Below are 20,856 nucleotides of genomic sequence, written 5' to 3'. Positions count from 1 at the left end.
ATATAAATACCCTGCTGTGTAGCCCCGGGGGCAGCCATTCCTGCACTGGTACAGCTGGGGTGTTTGCTACAGAAACCCTACTATAGTTTATATAAATACCCTGTTTTGTAGCCCCGGGGGCAGCCATTCTTGCACTGGTACAGCTGGGGTGTTTGCTACAGAAACCCTACTATAGTTTATATAAATACCCTGCTGTGTAGCCCCGGGGGCAGCCATTCCTGCACTGGTACAGCTGGGGTGTTTGCTACAGAAACCCTACTATAGTTTATAAAAATACCCTGTTGTGTAGCCCCGGGGCAGCCATTCCTGCACTGGTACAGCTGGGGTGTTTGCTACAGAAACCCTACTATAGTTTATATAAATACCCCGCTGTGTAGCCCCAGGGGCAGCCATTCCTGCACTGGTACAGCTGGGGTGTTTGCTACAGAAACCCTACTATAGTTTATATAAATACCCCGCTGTGTAGCCCTGGGGGCAGCCATTCCTGCACTGGTACAGCTGGGGTGTTTGCTACAGAAACCCTACTATAGTTTATATAAATACCCCGCTGTGTAGCCCTGGGGGCAGCCATTCCTGCACTGGTACAGCTGGGGTGTTTGCTACAGAAACCCTACTATAGTTTATATAAATATCCCGCTGTGTAGCCCTGGGGGCAGCCATTCCTGCACTGGTACAGCTGGGGTGTTTGCTACAGAAACCCTACTATAGTTTATATAAATACCCTGCTGTGTGGAGCCGGGGGCAGCCATTCAAGCTGGAGAGAAGGTGCAGGTTACATAACCTGTGCCTTTTCTCCTTTGAATGGCTTCCCCCATGGTTACACAGCAGTTTTGGTTATATAAACTATAGTCGGGTTTTAGAGGCAACACCAGTTGCACCAGTGCAGGGTAACGATACATTATATAGTAATTACTTTTATATACTTTCATTTTTTTTGTTACTGTTAATTTATAGGCCTAGATCATTACTGTTATACAACTGCTGAATCTCAGGGCTTAGAAAATGTATTGTAACTGTTTCCAAATATCCCACCCAAAGCTGCATTGTTTGAAAAATGGAACAAATTTTTTTGAGGATTTGAATATGGTTGAATCCACGTGCCTGGCCGAACCAAATCTTTAAAATCACGTGACTTCTTGTCACTTTTTGAAAAATGTTTACTGTGCACAAAACCCTCTGTTTGGATTTGGTTCGGTATTTGGCCAAATCTTTCACAAAGGATTCTAGTTTCGGCCAATTCCTAAAATAGTGGATTCAGTGCATCCTTACTTTATGGCTTTAACAAGGCAGGGGTTTACCTTTTGCACAGTTTCTTCCACTGCATGTATGTACTGGTTTAAATCTCTCTCCATCTCTGCATATTCCAGCATCGCTGATTCCAGGGCATCTACCTCAGTGGATTCGCCTGTAAAAACATAAAAAAGTCACTATAATAAATATCTAACATTCATATATACAGCCCCACATTTAACTCTACTCGGTGTACGCAAAATGTGCTGAAAAAGTCACCCTGGGCTTATACTCGAGTTGGGTGCCATGGGTCCCTCCTGACTAGCACCCTCTCTCCTTTGTGTGCAAATTAAGCCCCCCGCAACCAGACCCTCCAGTGCCCTGGCCTAGGCTCCCACTAGCAATACTTATTTCCACTTACATCTCCTCCGGGACTGGGTCTGCTGCCAGTTTGCCAATGTGCAATGAGCGTGGGCTAGTACTCATATTGTTTTTGTTGACCCTCTTCTCCGCTTACAGAGCTAGTTTACTGTTTTTCTTTAAAATAAATAATGAAAAACATATACCCCACTGAACCTCAATTAATGTAATTTTATTGGTATTTATTTTGATTGTTAAAACTTAGCAGTAGCTGCTGCATTTCCCACCCTAGGCTTATACTGGAGTCAATAAGTTTTTCCAGTTTTCTTAGGTAAAATTAGGTACCTCGGCTTATATTCGGATCGGCTTGTACTCGAGTACATACGGTATCCCCAGAATATATAAAGCCATTGCAAGTTACTCTGACCTCAGTGCTGCCTCGGAGTAATGATGGTATCTGCCTGCCAAGCCTGTGTGACTAATGGGTTTCCAACTAAAAATCAGATTGCGTGAGCCTTTTGGTTATAGTGAGCTCTGGAATCCTTTGATGCTGTGCCTGGGGGCTGGTTTCTAGGTTAGATCCTTAACAACCGCTTTATCTCTTACAAAATAATGTTTCTGTCCATGAATTGTTATGCTTTTCTTTATCACAGGGTGAAGTAGGCATTGTCACTTTAATATCCTTTTATTGTCACTGGTGAGGGGTTGCAAGGGTGCAGACTGACCTTGTGATGGCGTTATTGTATTATGAATGGTTCCAGGGTGGAACTTGTGTAGGGATCCACCGAATCCAGAATTTGCTTCAGGATCCAGCCTTTTTCAGCAGGATTCGGATTTGGACGAATCCATGCCTCTGGCAGAACCGAACCGGAATTCTTTTGGCACATAAACAGGGAAGTAAATTAGGATTCTGTTCAGTATTTGGCTGAATCGTTCACAAAGGATTCAGGGTTCGGCCAGATCCAAAAAAGTGATTTGGTGCATCCCTAAACTTTTGACATCATTTTAACATCATTGTATTTTAAAGGAAAACTATACCCCCAGAATGAATACGTAACCAACAGACAGTTTATATCATATTAAGTGGCCTATTAAAGAATCTCCCCAAACTGTAATTCAGTAATATCAGAAAATATTGCCCTTTTACATCCTTTCCCTTGAGCCGCCATTTAGTGATGGGCTGAGTGCTCCCTCAGAGATCAGCTGACAGGAAGTGATGCAGCTGTAACTGTAATAGGAAGTAGTGTGGAAGCAAATGACAGAACTCTGCCCATTCATTGGCTGATGGGGCCTAGCATGTATGTGTGCCTTGGCTTGTTTGTGTGCACTGTGACTCCTATGATCCCAGGGGGCGGCCCTTAGTACTTAAGATTACCCAATGGCACATACTGCTAAAAAAGTATATTTTTATGAAAATGGTTTATTTAGATGAAGCCGGGTTTTACATATGAGCTTGTTTTTATTTATAGAGACCCACATTATTTGGGGGTATAGTTTTCTTTTAAGTGGCAGGGGACTGGTATAGAGTATGCAGCCTCACTGCAGGATGGAACTTTAACATCATTGTATTTTAAGAAGCAGGGGCCTGTTATAGGGTAAAAGCCACACAGCAGGAGAGAACTTGTCACATACCTGTGCTTAGATAAGCAGGGTGTCTATTACAGGTTACACTACAGGAGTTATTACAGGCTGGATTACAAGAGTTAAATGGGTTTTATTTGATATTTCTGTGAATGAAATGGATACAGAAATAGCTGGTGTGGTCAGAGTTCCTTAAAATGTTGCCCATTGCGCCATTTTTTATTTCCCTAATTCTTGTTTAGAACGCGACTTCTCTAATTGTGTTTGTTTGTTTTCAGGTTAGCGCTCCTGACACCTGCTAATTAGACAATCACTTTTATAGCCTGACTCATGGCTGAAGGTATCATTAATGGGCAGAGAGAGCCGGCTTCCATGCTGGCCAGGGAGAGCACGGAGGCATTAATTGTCCCGCCTATAAACGCCGGGATTATAAAATCAAATGTGAGTCAGCAGATCTCACGGCGGCAGCAGAGGAAGCGAGGGAGGTGAAGTGAGGACGCCGGAGAGGCTCAATGTGCCGCCTGCGAATATTCAAGTGCATCACGGGGCTCTGATTTTATGCTCCACGTCTTTATTTTTAAAAACATGAGGCAAAGTGCATTCTGCCGCTGGCATCAGGAGTAGCTCTGGGTTATGTAACTGCATCCGCTTGTTTCATTGGCAAACAGGAAAATAAAAATCAAATCACATGGCTTCGTGGAAGTGTTAGCTAAAGGGAAAGTTGTGCTCACCCTAAACATTATATAAATGATAAAGCAGGGGATGCAATGAGGGTGTGCCCCCATAAACAGACACTTAGCTGTGTCAATATATTAAGGGCATTTTGTCCATAACGCTACAAAAAAATGTCTTCCTCAAAATGGCAATTGTTATGTATATACAGTATATTGCAATGTATTCAAGTTGGGCAACTGCATCAAAGTCACCCACGGTCTGGCCTGTCCTACACTCACTCACCCCCGGTCTGGCCTGTCCTACACGCACTCACCCCCAGTCTGGCCTGTCCTACACTCACTCACCCCTGGCCTGGCCTGTCCTACACTCACTCACCCCCGGTCTGGCCTGTCCTACACTCACTCACCCCCGGTCTGGCCTGTCCTACACTCACTCACCCCCGGTCTGGCCTGTCCTACACTCACTCACCCCCAGTCTGGCCTGTCCTACACTCACCCCCGGTCTGGCCTGTCCTACACTCACCCCCGGTCTGGCCAGTCCTACACTCACTCACCCCCGGTCTGGCCTGTCCTACACTCACTCACCCCCGGTCTGGCCTGTCCTACACTCACTCACCCCCGGTCTGGCCTGTCCTACACTCACTCACCCCTGGTCTGGCCTGTCCTACACTCACTCACCCCCCGGTCTGGCCAGTCCTACACTCACTCACCCCCGGTCTGGCCTGTCCTACACTCACTCACCCCCGGTCTGGCCAGTCCTACACTCACTCACCCCCGGTCTGGCCTGTCCTACACTCACCCCCGGTCTGGCCAGTCCTACACTCACTCATCCCCGGTCTGGCCTGTCCTACACTCACTCACCCCCGGTCTGGCCAGTCCTACACTCAATCACCCCCGGTCTGGCCTGTCCTACACTCACTCACCCCCGGTCTGGCCTGTCCTACACTCACTCCCCCCCGGTCTGGCCTGTCCTACACTCACTCACCCCCGTTCTGGCCTGTCCTACACTCACTCACCCCCGGTCTGGCCTGTCCTACACTCACTCACCCCCGGTCTGGCCTGTCCTACACTCACTCACCCCCGGTCTGGCCTGTGCTACACTCACTCACCCCCGGTCTGGCCTGTCCTACACTCACTCACCCTCGGTCTGGCCAGTCCTACACTCACTCACCCCCGGTCTGGACTGTCCTACACTCACTCACCCCCGGTCTGGCCTGTCCTACACTCACTCACCCCCGGTCTGGCCTGTCCTACACTCACTCACCCCCGGTCTGGACTGTCCTACACTCACTCACCCCCGGTCTGGCCAGTCCTACACTCACTTTAATTATTATGCATTTTATACAGACTGGGTTTTACCTGCAACTTGCTTTTTTAAGGTTAAAACTCCCTTTTTATCTGATCCTAGCTTTAGTATGCTGTAGAGAGTAAGACTCTGAGACAATTTGCAATTGGTCTTCACTTTTTATTATTTGTGTTTTTGTAATCATTTCATTTTTTGTTCAGCAACTCTCCACTTTGGAATTTCAGCAATTATCTGGTTGCTAGGGTCCAAATGACCTTAGCAACCAGACGCTGGTTTGAATGAGAGACTGATATATCTATAGGAGAGGACCTAAGCAAAAAAAAAAACCCCTCTTTAAAATCTTGATATGGGTGTGAGGACAGGCCAAGCCAGCAGGCAAAGTTTGCCCATTAGGTAGGTACCAATAGACAGGGGTTATCCGCCCGAGCTCCAAAGAACAAATACACTGCCCATTTTTGGGAAATTTAGAAGACTTTCCCCTTGTATGCATTGTTCACATTGTCTATTCAGCTGCTGTGGGTTTTGCCAGTGTTTGTTGCTACAGAAATAAAAGAGAAATTAGGATTGCAGGTGCAGCAGCAGGCAGGTCAGTTCAACTGCAGAGAGAGAAGAACCAGAGAATCCAGCCAGGCCTCTATTTAGTGATATATAACCCAGCCTTACGCATGTACTGCATTCCTCCTGCACAATCCCGCTTGTACGTGTGGCTGAACTAGAACCGCCGCACACACGCAGGCATATTATTGCTTTCATTTTTCCTACAGACTGGAGATTAGGTTAATCTTCATTAACATGGGACACAAACCATTTTATGAGCATTCAGCTGTGCAGCCTTCTATGGGGCTACAATTTTATTTTTATTGTTACTTTTTATTCCTTATCTTTTAATTTAGTCCCTCTTCTATTCATATTCCAGTCTCTCTTTCACACCGCTACCTGGTCGCTAAGGTAAGCAAGATCCCTAGCAACCAGCTGCTGAAATTCCAAACTGGAGAGCTGCTAAACTTAAAGCTAAATACCAGAAAAACCACAAAAAATAAAAACCAATTGCAAATTGCCACAGCATATCGATGTCTACATCATACTAAAAGTTATTTCAAGGTGAAGAACCCCTCTAAAGGTGGAATGAAACCCCTCTAAGCCCTTTTCCCAATTACATTATCACTTCTTTTCCCCAATGTCCCCACAGTGTGTTCAACACTGCCATAGATTTTCCAGGTTCCACCATGAGCTTTCAGCCGAACCCCAAATCTTTCTGATCCTGCTGAAAAGGGCTGAATCCTGGATTCAGTGCATTCCCAGTTTACTGGTAATAATAAGTGCCCCTGGCATTCAAACAGTTAGTTATTCTAAATAAACAGTTCTGTAAATCATACAGAGCGGAACCATACAGGGTAGCAGGGAACTAATGTAACAATTCGATGTGCTCAACCAATATTTGTATTTTTACACTCAGTAGGGCACAATTTCAACACATATTTTAACTGGGCTTATATAGAAGAGGGGGGCTAATTTCCTTTCAATGGCTCTGGGGGTTCCCTCTCTTACAGCAAGGAGGTTATTTATGTTTAACAAAGGCCCGGGAGTTGCACAACTGTAGAAGGGAAGAGAGAAAGCTGTGATTGTGCGTGGGTCGGTTTCCAATGGAAATTGCTGCTTCTGCTACTGAAAAGTCACCGTGTTACAGAAAAACGAAACATTTGCAAGAAATTTGGGATCATGTGCAATATTCTGCAGCCATTTCACAAGACGCTTTACAGCTAGAATTTGGGGCTCTCGGGTGCTTCTTTAGCTGTGACAGGGCCCGGGTTTGTTATTTGCACAAATGAAGTACAGGTATAGGATCCGTTATCCAGAATGCTCGGGACCAAGGGTATTCCGGATAAGGGGTCTTTCCGTAATTTGGATCTCCATACCTTAAGTCTACTAAAAAATCAATAAAACATTAATTAAATGCAATAGAATTGTTTTGCATCCAATAAGGATTATTAATATCTTAATTGTGATCAGTTACAAGGTTCTGTCTTATTACTACAGAGAAAAAGGAAATCAGTTCTGAATTATTTGATTAAAATGGAGTCTATGGGAGATGAGCTTTCCGAATTTGGAGTTTTCTGGATAAAGGTGGCCACACACGTGGCGACTGTAGATCTTTCGTGCGACCATCGGTCGCACGAAAGATCGTACAATCTGCCACTAACCGTTTAGGATTGAAACGGCAGATAATGAGGTAGAAACAATAGGATTTTTACCTCCTTCTGCCGATTCAGCCCTGACGGCAGATTTTGCTCAGGTGCCTTCTATGGCACCTGATCAAAATCTTTTGACCTGGCCGATCGGCGAGTCGACCGATATCAGCAGCTTCCTGCGATATTGGTCGACTCACTGACTTGCCATACACGCACCGAATATCGTACGAAACAAGGTTTCGTACGATATTATCGGTGCATGTATGGCCAGCTTAACGGGTTTCCGGATAAGGGATCCCATACCTGTACTTTCCAACATACTGAAGCTTTTGTCCCAACATTTGCCTCTCACAGTATAATATCCATAGAATTTCTCCAGATTTTGTCTTTTATTCATAGCCAGACAAATAGAATTATAAGTTACCCTTTGGGAACCCATCAACAATTAAAAAGAAAAAAAAGCCTTCAACACTAAGGAACCACAGGGCCAAATATATAAAAGTAAAAATCTTCTTTAATGAGGCAGAATTTAAAAAGTGGACATCTCCATTTGGGGTATGGTTCCTCCAGTGTTGCATTGAGATGTCTGCTCACTGCCGGCTCTCAGTTAGGAAAGTGGGTGGCAGCGGGGATTTAAATGAGAATGGGTCTGCGGGACGGAGAAACGCCTCAGCACAGGGAGACAAGGGAGGTGGAAGGGGGCCTGGTGGGTTTGTTACTCTGTGCCGGGCCCTTACAAAGATTTTTTTGCAGGGGGCCCCAGTGCAGAGTAGTTATGCCACTGATTTTTACTTTTATATTTTTGGCCCTGTGGATTCCTAGTGTGCTTGAATGCCCTTTTTTTTTAAATTGTTTTCTGCTGCCTGAGCTGAGGATCTGGGGCTTACGCACCTGGACCACTTATCAAATTCAGCAAGTTAGCTCTTAGTACGGGTTGATCCAGGGACTGGTCCGATTGCCATCTTGGAGTAAGGAAGGAATTTTTTCCCCTCTGTGGCAAATTAGAGAGGCTTCAGATGGGGCCATCCGAGTAAAGCAATACTTTTGAGTCCCTTCCAGTTGTACCAATGCAAAACCAATGGAACAAAGGTTCATCCAAACCAAGCTTGTTCAGCATTGCTGCTTTCAATAATTGGGGTCCCAGGTTCAGTTTTGGCTAGGGCACTAAGTCTGTATGTTTTCCACATGATTGTGTGAGTTTCCTCTAGGTACTCTGGTTTCCTCTCCAGAATTATATAGGCAGGTTAACTGGTTCCTAATATAACTGATCATGTTATGTAAGTTACAGGGACCAAAGATTATAAGTGCTACTGGGGCAGGGACTGATAAGAATGATTTACAATGAATATTTCAGCACTTTATAGAGGACAGATGAATGCTAACAGTGGTTCTGGATCTCATCCGTAGTGTCCTAGGATGGTTGGATCTTCATTGTAGCCTCCTGGAATTGTTGCAGTTGCTTTAAATTTATTTATACTAGATATACCATGACCTGGATGAATGAAAATCTTCATAGACATGTTGCAGTTTAACAACAACTTGCCCATCCCCAATCCAAGTCCTTAAGAAACTAGTAAACTGTATTGCTTAAACATGAAAATGACTATGCAATGATATCAAGACTGAATAAGAAAATAAACAAGTTGCGCATAGAGGCGCTAAAGAGGGAACATGTTCAGTAATGGAACAGACCGAAGATCATGGAATAAGATGAACGACTGCAGAATGGACAGGGAAAGTGTGGGGCAGATTTGCACGCACAGCACATAAGGCTGGTATTGCACAAGCAGATAAGGATTTATGCAAGAAATATAACCCCCTTCGTTTTCTGCTAAAAATCAGTTGTGTTGCAAGAGCAGCAGAGGCTTTAAAGGGAAACAATCCCGGAAAATGAACAATTATGCTTTGATCCAACATGCGTCATGGAAGCGCGTGGCCCCCGATGCTATTCTGTACATACACTGTATGATAGATTTAACTTGGCCATACCTTTGTGTGTTGTCAAGCTGCACATGGTCTGTTGGCCCATATGGCCCTACTGAATCTTCCCAGGGCTGGCCCACATAGGCCCAGGTATTTATAACAGTGGATTGATTGAAAGTCCCTTACAAAAATGTTATTTTTCACAATAGTTATATAATTCATACCAATTTCTATCAATCAGTGAAAGAGATGGGCTATAAAACTCTAAAAAGACCCATCCATATAAGACCCACCCAACAAGGACTCTTTGCTCTTAGCAGGAGGATACTCAACCAACCAGCGATTAATTCACATTTGGGAGCATCATGGAGGTGAGTATTTAGTCTCGTTATTGGTACAAGATTCATGAAATGGGATGAGCAAGAAGAGACTTTCTATGCGAAAACCTGTTAACACTATGGGATAATTGTGCCAAGAAGGTAGCTACTGAGCTGATTGCACAAAAGGAGAGTGTTTCCTACAAAAAGTTCATTTAGACCCCCTCATAAAATATACATTTTAATTTACATAGCTAAAGGAGATGGATTCTGTTCATTTAGTTATAACGATGGGACTGCTATTATCTCTTAGTGTAGTTACTGCTGTAGGGGGTACACTCTGGGAAACTGTACTGGACCCTGACGAGCAGCAGCTGTAGAAAGGAGCAGGAGAGATATACAATATATGGGGTCATTTCCATCATTTATTAACATTTCATCAGCATTGCCCAAACGCAGCACCTTAACTGGAAGCCAAAGGGGTGCTGGGAGTTGTTTGTTTTGCTCCAGTGCCCATCTAAAGACATCTCCCAGTGTAATCAGGTGTCATTGTCCAAAATTCCTCTGATCTGTGACAAGGTAGGGAATGCTCTAGGGTTCCCAGAGAGGCCAGTGTCAATAGGAGCAATCCATATGATCCCAACTTTTTTCATCCAATTCCATCCAATTTGTATCAAGTTGCAACCGGATTTGATAAATCAAAAGGGACCTTTAAATCTGATTTGACTTGAAGCTGATCAAATCAATGCACTTGCTCTTCTTACACTACATTACATATTACTGAATTTTCACCTCGGGAAACCAAGAACTTGGTGTTACTATGGCACAAGGAACATGGGGGAAATGAAAAATAATAAAAATGGTACATAGCCGGTGCCTTTTTTCAAAAAATCTGTCTTTTATGAAAAGTGAAACAATTGTATATGTAATTCGTTAAGGAGACAATACAGAAAACAAGGCAGACAATGGAAAAACTATTTTTTTTTTTTATATTTTGCAAAATAAATCAAGTTCGGTTACAGGTTAACTGTAAAATTGGATTAAAAAATAAATCTCATTGCGCACAAACAGGAACAGTTTTGCACATATTTATTATCAACGTACGCCCCCCACTGGTAGCTGTGTTTATTTGCTCACACAAAAATAACCCTTATGTCTCAAGACCTAAGCTGGTATCTCTTGGTACATTATAATCATGGGGGGCAAATATTAGACACCCCCAGTAATTTTAATCGCTTACCTGATACCCCAGGCCAGCGCTCCTAACATGTAGCACCCACCCCCTGCGATTTAATCTTCCCCAACCAATCATCAACATAACCAAGAAATTATATTTATCTATGGGCAAGCAAGCCAAACAGCTACAATATGGACTGCAAAACAAACCCTGTTTGCAAACCAGTCATCAATATATCCCAGAAATTATATTTATCTATGGGCAAGCAAGGCAAAATGATGCTTCTATGTATTATTTTAGGCCCTCTAGCAGGGCCGCCATCGGGGGGAGAGAAGGGGTACTGGTGTGCCGAGCCTGGTGAATTCTGCTTCTGAATGGGGCCCCGGCCACAAGTGAAAGTTACGTAAAAAAATAACGTAACCTGCCTAGAAACTTAGGAAACTTTTGTATCAAGCAAAATACAATGCAGAGAAGCTTGACAGGGGCAGGAAGGGGCAAACTCCACTGACCACCAATGAAATGACTGACTTGTTAGCACATTAATTATTTTCTTTATTATTTAGATCAGGGGTGGGCAAACTTTTTGGCTCAGGGGCCACATTGACTTACAGACGGCCCGGGCCGGACCAGCGCTACGCCCAGGGCCGCCATTAGAAATCACAGGGCCTCTCAGCTCCCACCCAGCATCCTGCAGCTCCCCACCCCAGCATCCTCCCCAGCATCCTTCAGCTCACCACCCCAGCATCCTCCCCAGCATCCTTCAGCTCACCCCCAGCATCCTCCAGCTCCCCCCTCAGCATCCCACCCAGCATCCTCCAGCTCTATTCCTCAGCATCCTGCAGTTCCCCCCAGCATCCTTCAGCTCACCCCCAGCATCCCACCCAGCATCCTCCAGCTCTATTCCTCAGCATCCTGCAGTTCCCCCCAGCGTCCTTCCCATCCTCCTCCTCAACATTCTCCCACCAGCTCCCCCCCCCCCCACAGCGACCTACAGCTTCCTTTGGCTCCATCCTCCAGCGAGCGCCTGCCTCCTTCGGCTGTGTCAGTCCCTCGGCTCCCGCTGCATCTGAAGTTTTATACGGTTGCGCCCGTGCGTTCTGCCGTCACGCGCACGCACGGGGCGCAACCAATCAGGCGTCGGCGGGCCGGATTAAAAAGCCAAACGGGCCGCATGTGGCCCGCGGGCCGTAGTTTGCCCACCCCTGATTTAGATGGACTACTTATTACCGTAACATCAGCTGTTTATATTCTATTTACTGAATGGTATCAGTGTTGCCTACATGAACTTTCCAGCAGGGGAATGGCTGGTTATTGGGCCTCACAGCACCATCACTGGGCCCCTACACTTACGCAATTTACTTACATTACTTTCAAAGAACCTTATGCAACTTACTTATAAACCCCTCTGCCTCCCCAATTTAAAGGCTGACTTATTTGCACATTTTATTTAATATATTTATGAACTAATACTGACTAGTTACAGCCCCTAAATTTACACAGTTTAGGTAACTAATGCAAAAATTCACGTAACTTCCATGTCAAGCAATGACAGCGCAGAGCTGGGGCAGTCTAGGGTTTAAACTTAGGGCAAACTCCACTAAATCCCAATGAACCGACTGCTAGTTAGCACATTAATTATTAATACTCTATATATGAACTGCTTATTATAGGGTAACATTTGTTACATTGCACCACACAAGGGACAAGGCCAAAACTTTACTACTGTGCGCTTGTGTTTATGGGGGGCCCATAAATTAACTTGTATGGGGCCCCACATTTTCTGATGGTGGCCCTGCCCTCTAGTATTAATCGTACCTTTTGATTTGGTTGCTAGGGTAACTCCTAGATACCAGATAAAAGCTGAAATTCCCAGCCAGAGAATGCTGCAGAATAAATGTAAATAATTAATAATGATCCATTACAAAATGTCTTAGAATGCTGCTGAATGATAAGAAGTTATCATCTGATGGAACGTGCCGCTGTGGGTACGCCGTGAACCGAACGCTTATTGAGAAGCAGATTGGGAGAATGAGGCACGCCGCCATGCGAGTGGGAGCAGAATTCGAGCCAGCACACAAACATTTAACCAACCCTAAACCCCTGGCACCGGGAGAGCGAGCGAACGCCCAGGATGAATCAAGCAGGGATCTGCACCGAAATGACTAATTCTGTACAATAAGCCAGTTTTCCACTGCCTCTCGTGTGTTTTTCATCTTCTTTTACAGACAAAAGCAGAAAATGCTTTATTTTTTTGCACAAGGTTTAATAGCACAGATACAGCCTAGCGGTTCTGGTAGCATAGTTGGCCAGGGGCACATTAAGGAGTTATTTGCATGTCTCCGCCTATAATGCCATAAGTGAAGGTCAAAGCCGTTAATTTTTGCTATTAAGACATTGCTGTGTGTGTAGCTGGGGCATGTGAATATCTTCAGTTTAAAGAAGCCTCTTGGTGCTTGTCGTGTATTTGAGAAGGGCTCTTGCGACCCTCTTAGCCCCTCTCTCCCTAACCAATATGGAACTTTTGCAGAAATCTATTACGTTCTATAAATTGCAGGGATTTCCCTTAATTCCATAAAGGTCTTTTTCTAAGCCTGCTTGCAGATTCTGCCTTGCCTAATGGAAGTCACTGAACTGCCCCTGTGTCACCTCCAAGCCCCCCATCAATCTTTCTTTCCTGGGGTTCAGCTGTTGAATTACAGAGGAGAAGGAACTGGTAATGGATAAGAGAAGGCACTGACTGGGGACCACATATACATGTGAACATGTTTTCTGGGGGGGGATCACATATAGTGCACAGGAGTCATTCAGGGGCCCCACACCCAGACCATTGGACATTGGCCTATGTGGTCCATTTAATGGAAGGGCAGGTCTCTTATTTTACACAAAGGGAACGTACAAGGACCCTCCTATAAGGGAGAAGGCCGCTTTCCTTGCTCTGCTCCTCAACATGTCCAATCTCAAAGTTCCCCAGCTATGTTTAGGCTGCCCCCCATCCCAGTGCTTTGGGCCCCCCCCAGGCGCACAGTTTGGAACCCACGTTATTACAGCAAAAGGGCGTTAGCCTCTGCCATGGTCACTAGGGAATAAACAGTGGGAAGATCTGGACCTCTGATAAATAGATATCATACATATGAGGCCTTCCTCTTGATTTGGACGCCTGATTCTAATAAGTGAAACAATAGGGACTGGTGCTTTCCAAGAATGAAGCCAGATGTTTTGGCAGAGAGTCAAGGGAACGGGGAGTTCGGGGAGTTCTTTCCTTGGGGAAGATTGGTCGCCTTTAAAGCAGAGCAGTTTCTGTGAATAATTCTAAAGAGCGGATGGGTAAGTGTATGATGAACAGCACATGACATATGTCCCTCACATGAATCACGCCATAGAGCCACGTTGATTAAATCATGAGCCAGTGATGGGTGGGGAGAAGCCGGAGTCGTGCCACTGACTGGGCTATTCTGTGCTTCTGTTAGGGAACGGGTGGGGGGTAACCGTCTAGTCCAGAAAAACAAGTACAATTCTTCCAACATAATGCTGTGGGGTTTGAATGACATTTATGTAAGGGCTATTTTTATATAACTAAAGGTATAAATGGCCAAAAGTGTGCCCAGGTTGTGCAGACCACCAACATTTGACTCTTCTCCGTGCAGCAGAGGGTCAGGGGGTGGGAAATGCCATAGATCAGATCAGAGGTCCCCAACCTTTTTTTACCTGAGAGCCACAGACAAATTAACAAAGAGTTGGGGGCACAACACAAGGATAAAATAGTTCCTGAGGGTTCTAAATACGGATTATGAATGGGTATTTGGTAGCCCCTATGGGGACTGGCAGCCTACATGAGCTTTGTTTGCTAATACACCTCGTTTTTATACAACAAAATTCAGGAATTCAAAAAAGCCCCTGCTTTGGGGCCACTGGTGGCAACATCCAAGGGGTTGAAGAGCAACATGATGCCCCTGAGCCACTGGATTAGATGCACCTGTCAATCAGCACTATGGGCAGATCACAGTCTGTTCAAGTCAAACAGACAAACTAAAGAGCAGAAAGCATATTGGGCATGGATACAGGTCATAACCATGCTGCATGCTGAGGGTAAACATAAACTGGACAACCCGGGCAATATTCCTGTGCAAGTACGTGCAAATTATGATACTGGCACACACACACCCAACAAATAAACCTACCCTGTAAACAGATTTAGCCAGAAAGCATTTAAATGATGTTGCAAAGCCGCAATTGATCATATAAGGCACAATAAAAATGACACATATATAAAGCTCCTTGCTCCGTTGTTCGGCCCAGTCGGACCAGCACTTTAGAAATATCCAGCACTCACCCAAGCAGAATGTGTGCACTCTATGCCAAGAATGACGCGGGGAGTTCCTGCGTTGGTATTACTAGTGCAAACACACACTCATGATAAATATTTGCAGGGCGCTGAGCCCCATGGGTTGACCCAGTGTGTCACCTCCTGTTTGTTTGTACCAACGCTAAGCACAGTAGAAAACCACAATCCCTTGAGCAAATGTCTTTGAGTCACAGATCCTTCTCAAGGCAACAATTGCAGCATGTTTGAAAAGAAATCATCTTAATTGGAGATGTTCTGAGCTAAATCTGGAAGCCCCAGCTCTGCCCCAATGTGCAATAATACCAATATAGTCTTGTTATAAAGAGCATTGCTCTATAAAGGTCTGAGTCAGGGACCTGGCAAATTTGCCCTTCAGTTGCTTTTATTTCTTTCACTTAACATAGGGGATACATTACCCAGAATGCTTAGGAACTGGGGTTTCCGGATAAGGGATCTAAGTTTAACTTTTACTATGCTATAGAGTGGCCAATTCTACTCAACTTTTCAGTTGGTCTTCATTATTTATTTTTTATAGTTTCTGAATTAGTTGCCTTCTTTTTCTGACTCTTTCCAGCTTTCAAATGGGGGGGGGGGGGGGGGCACTGAACCTGGCAGCCAAAACACTATTGCTCTGTGAGGCTACAGTTTTATTGTTATTGTTACATTTTATAGTTCGTTTTTCTATTCAGGTCCTCCACTATTCATATACTAGTCTCTCACTCAAACCACTCCCTGGTTGCTAAGGCAATTTGGACCACAGCAACCAGCTGCTGAAACTTTAAACTGGAGAGCTGCTGCACAAAAAGTTAAATGACTATATGGAGCTGGTACATGTCTTCTATAATAACCGCAATGGAATTTAGACCCAACCGCCACCGCCACGTTGGACCCTATTACTTACGTATCCCTGCACTCATCTGGCCCCGGTGCCACAGGGGATGCTTGGGTAATTGTATCCAACATGGCAGAAAGGGGCAGAATTTTTATGAAAAATGCACACAGGCCTGGGCCACAAGGTTAGTGATTTGACTTTGGGGGACAACATACAGGCCCCCCCCCCCCCCAAACTGTATGGGCACTCGGTGCTTGTGAGTCTGCACCCAGGATGGCACAGTGCCTGTGAGTGCAGACAATGGCATTGCTTTATGCTTTCTGAATAATGGGTTTCTGCATAACAGATCCCATTCCCATAATCTGAAAAGGGATGTTGCCAATTACTGTTAGTTGTTTTACCCATGAAGAACAACCTAGTAATGTGCACTTGGTCTTTGCAGAGGGTTTCAGGACCAGGCAGACGAGACCCAGGGAGGAAGAGGACTAAGGAACATTCACGTTGGGAAAAGCTTGATGTATAAGGGGTATTCCCAAAAACTCAAAGCCCAGCCCAGTCCAGCAGGTGCTCTAGATTGAAAACTGCTGCCTCCTCTGCACTTTCCTTCACTCTATTCTAGATCAGGGAGGACGTGGGGGAAAGACCTGGTGCAACCTGCACTGAAATCCAGCAAATTCATGGCACTGGAGCACCCTTTATTTCAACAAGTCCCAGGTACCAGGACGACAGATATCCAACTGCAACCCCCAGCATCCAAAGGCCGCCGAGAAGAATGCTGGGAGGGACAAAGGCTGCCCATCCCCAATGTATACACAGAAGATATGTAACAACTAATACAAAATATAACATGCCCACTGTAATTGTATCTATCATGTTTAACTCCAGTGGGGCCCCTTTGATGCTGGGGCCACAGGGCAAATTCCTCTATGCCTCACCCTACAAGCAGCCTTGTGAGATGCTCAGGAAAGTTAATTAAGGACATGTGTTGCCATGAAGGCAGTGTGATTTGGAGCTGAGAGCATTGGCTAATAATGTGAGTCAGCCTCGTACAAAGGAGACTGTTTGCATTGGGATGTGAGGAAGTCCTCTGGCTCTGAGAGAATGTTCTGTACCAAGCGAGACGCCAGCAGCTCCCTGTCATATGATTGATCTAACACTGCCTCGGTGCATTGTGGGCACTGGTGGGAGCTCTGGGCACTTTGCATTGCAAGTAATTGCCCATTCCCAACAATTTCTAGCGACATGGCTACAATAGCAAGCTCCCTCTATATACCACCTTGAATAAAAAGCAACAATAACAATGAAATTGTAACCTTACAGAGCAACAGTTTTATGGCTGCTGGGGTCGGTGACATCCATTGGAAAGGTAAATAATTAAATAGTGAAGACTAATTGCAAGGTTGCTAGGAATGGCACATTCTATAACATACTAAAAGTTAACCCCTTTAAAGGAATTGGGCTAAATTTGCACCTTTCATAACGATACCCTAAATGAGCAGTTTATTGGGCAAAGTATGGGGCCAAAATGAAAGTCTCCAGACATCCAACCGGCTGAATAGACATTTCACTGAGGCCTGTGGATGGATTTGTCAAATCGGACAAAGATCAACTAATAATGCACTTACTTAGTATAATAGGGCACACAGTGTCACATACTTTGGTGCACAAGAACCCTGCCCTGAGCAGGAGGCATTTCCAGGGCTCCCTTTGCCCAACATAGAGACAGGTTAAGGCACTAACAGAGGAAAAATACCCTGGAAGAACTAGGAAACCCAAAATGAGTGCCTCCAAAAACCAAATTAGTAAGGTAATTTTGGCCATTTTAGTACTCACATGTGCAACTAAACACTTTTGGCCATCTATCAACAGTAGGCAAATTTGCCCATGGGCAGTAACCTATGGCAACCAATCAGTGTTGCAATTATTGTTCTACCTGCAGCTGGCTGAAAAAAGCCAATCACTGATTTGTTGCTAAGGGGTTACTGCCCGTGGGCAAATTTGCCCAGTGTTGATAAATGAGCCCCACTGTGTTTCCCACTTTGTCTCTCTAGCGCCACGTGCTGTTCCCGGACCTGATGAACCGATCTCAGCCGGTAAGGGAGATATCATTTATCTAAGGAAAAACCACAAAGCTGTGCTGGTTACAGAAGCAATTCTAACAATCTGTAAGGGGAGTAGCTGCCTCACTAACAGCGATCTGCGGTGTTGGCACATTCTTGCTACGCTCACAAATTTCTCTAATGCTTTCCTCCTAAATGTCTGAGCTCTGACAAAACTATGCGCTGATTTACTGTGACAGCGGCTGAGGATTTGATTGTAATCTTCTGGATTAAACAATGCTGCCACCTAGTGGAAATAGCCAAAAACTGCCCATACTGACTAACTGTCACCTATTAGTTGAAGAGCAGGCACTCAATGAGCAAATCTTCAGGCAAAACTTTTCATTAGAAATAATTTTATTGGATTACCATAATTGCCTTACACGTTTAATGTTCACAGCCACTTAATCATAGGCAAAGGTGTAATAGCACTTATAGGGTATTTAAAGGTGGCTCCCACCAATCATAAGGTACAAATTAATTGTCTCACCAATCATAAAAGAGCTCAAATTAAGGCACAGCCATTCCACCATAATGGTGCCCTCTTAACTCTCGCTCATTCAAAATACAGAAAACTTTATAAGTATAAAACATTAAAAACAATCATGTGATCAACTCAATGAAAGAGATGAAAATGATGCAGTTAAACTGTCTACAGACAATTGCAATTGAAAGATAATTTGTTATTATGAGAAATGGTTGTCAAAAGTAAAATAAAACCAAGTGGATATCTGTTAAGATTCATTTGGTTTCATGGAACATTAAGTCACCTCCTCTCCTACACATAGTAACCCTCTCAATGCCCTGAGCCATGAAAAAATGTAAATCAGAAGAAGAACTTTCTAGAAGTATTAATTGAGAATATGGGGTAGTTGGATTACTTGTAGGTATCAGACATATGTGCCAATTAGCCTATAGCTTAATATGGGGACTAATTCTGGAACTAAGCATTTATAGGGTTAAGTCAGCTGGGAGGCTGCTAGCAGTACGAGCTAATCCTTACTGCCGGTACTCGGCTCCCCATACTTTTAATTGCACAATTGTTGCAAAATCTTTGTACAGCTGCAACTTTCATAGAGAGCAAATTCTCTCCTTCTATACACAGAGGTATCGAACCTGTTACCAGAATGATCAGGACCAGGGCTTTCTGGATAAGGGATCTTTCCATAATTTGGATTTATATACCTTAAATCCAATGGGATTGTTTTGATTTCATTAAGGATGAATTATATCTTAGTTGGGATCAAGTACAGGTACTGTTTTATTATTACAGAGAAAAGGGAATCATTTAACCATTAAATAAACCCAATAGGGCTGTTCTGCCCCCAATAAGGGGTAATTATATCTTAGTTGGGATCAAGTACAGGTACTGTTTTATTATTACAGAGAAAAGGGAATCATTTAACCATTAAATAAACCCAATAGGGCTGTTCTGCCCACAATAAGGGGTAATTATATCTTAGTTGGGATCAAGTACAGGTACTGTTTTATTGTTACAAAGAAAAGGGAATCATTTAACCATTAAATAAACCCAATAGGGCTGTTCTGCCCACAATAAGGGGTAATTATATCTTAGTTAGGATCAAGTACAGGTACTGTTTTATTATTACAGAGAAAAGGGAATCATTTAACCATTAAATAAACCCAATAGGGCTGTTCTGCCCCCAATAAGGGGTAATTATATCTTAGTTGGGATCAAGTACAGCTACTGTTTTATTATTACAGAGAAAAGGGAATCATTTAACCATTAAATAAACCCAATAGGGCTGTTCTGCCCCCAATAAGGGGTAATTATATCTTAGTTGGGATCAAGTACAGGTACTGTTTTATTATTACAGAGAAAAGGGAATCATTTAACCATTAAATAAACCCAATAGGGCTGTTCTGCCCCCAATAAGGGGTAATTATATCTTAGTTGGGATCAAGTACAGGTACTGTTTTATTATTACAGAGAAAAGGGAATCATTTAACCATTAAATAAACCCAATAGGGTTTAATTTTTACACAGAAAAAGGAAATCATTTTTAAAAATGTGACTTATTTAAATGGAATCTATGGGGGATGGCCTTCCCATAATTGAGACCTTCCTACATATAAATGACCTGAATATGGAAATTCTTTATATCTAATTTAACTTGACAACTCTCTATTTGGAAACCTAATGAGAAGTTTTGAGGAGAAGGAACTTAAGAGAGAACTTACATCCAGTCTCGAGCAGGTCGAGGGCCACACTAGCCGTGATATCCATTCCTGTGCTCAGGTACCCCTGACAGCTTTTCAGAGATGACAGGGAGTTATCCACAGAGCTGAAAGAAATCATAGGCGCTGACCGGCCAGACATTTTGAAAATTTTCTACAAAAAAAAAAAAAGAAGGCACAATAAATTCCTCAAAATAATTTATCATATTTACCTGCTTGATTACAAACTCCTTACAGGTAGTGCCCTGGCTGGAATCGAGCCTAGAACCCCAGTGCTGGAAGGCAATAATCCAGAAGACTGTGGCTCACGTTTATATAATTTTGGTAGAAATAATATAAACACGGGTTATTTACTAAATGGTAGTGTGTTGGGGGGATCCTTAATTAAAAGAGGCCCCTTTAGATTAGAGGAACGGAGCTTCCATTTGAAGCAGCGTAGGGGGTTCCTCACGGTGAGGGCAATGAGGTTGAGAAATGCCCTGCTGTTGTAATGGCAGATTCTTTAATAAGAGGGGCCTGGATGAGTTATTGAACAAGCATAGATATTGTGATAACTGTGGTGGGTTCCCGTTTAGACAGGCACTAGAGGGTGACCCTGTGGGATTTGGACACCTAAGATGGTCCTGT

General features: G+C 44.0%; 1 protein-coding gene across 1 annotated transcript in view; it reads right to left on the bottom strand.

The window, feature by feature from the left end:
- nsmce2 (NSE2 (MMS21) homolog, SMC5-SMC6 complex SUMO ligase) overlaps window positions 1–20,856 on the bottom strand; it is a 127,358-nt gene that overhangs the window by 104,707 nt on the left and 1,795 nt on the right. Inside the window, exons 2-3 of the mRNA XM_031903509.1 lie at window positions 20,233–20,383; window positions 1,299–1,405 (exon numbers count right to left, since the gene is read on the bottom strand). Coding sequence (XP_031759369.1) covers window positions 1,299–1,405; window positions 20,233–20,371 — 246 coding nt within the window. The 5' untranslated portion in view covers window positions 20,372–20,383. The remainder of the gene's footprint in view (window positions 1–1,298; window positions 1,406–20,232; window positions 20,384–20,856) is intronic.

Source organism: Xenopus tropicalis, chromosome 6 (genome assembly GCF_000004195.4).
Source record: "Xenopus tropicalis strain Nigerian chromosome 6, UCB_Xtro_10.0, whole genome shotgun sequence".
NCBI classification, from domain to species: Eukaryota; Metazoa; Chordata; class Amphibia; order Anura; family Pipidae; genus Xenopus; species Xenopus tropicalis.
The sequence above is the reverse complement of the archived record's forward strand: the minus strand, read 5'-3'. Positions and strand labels throughout refer to the sequence as shown.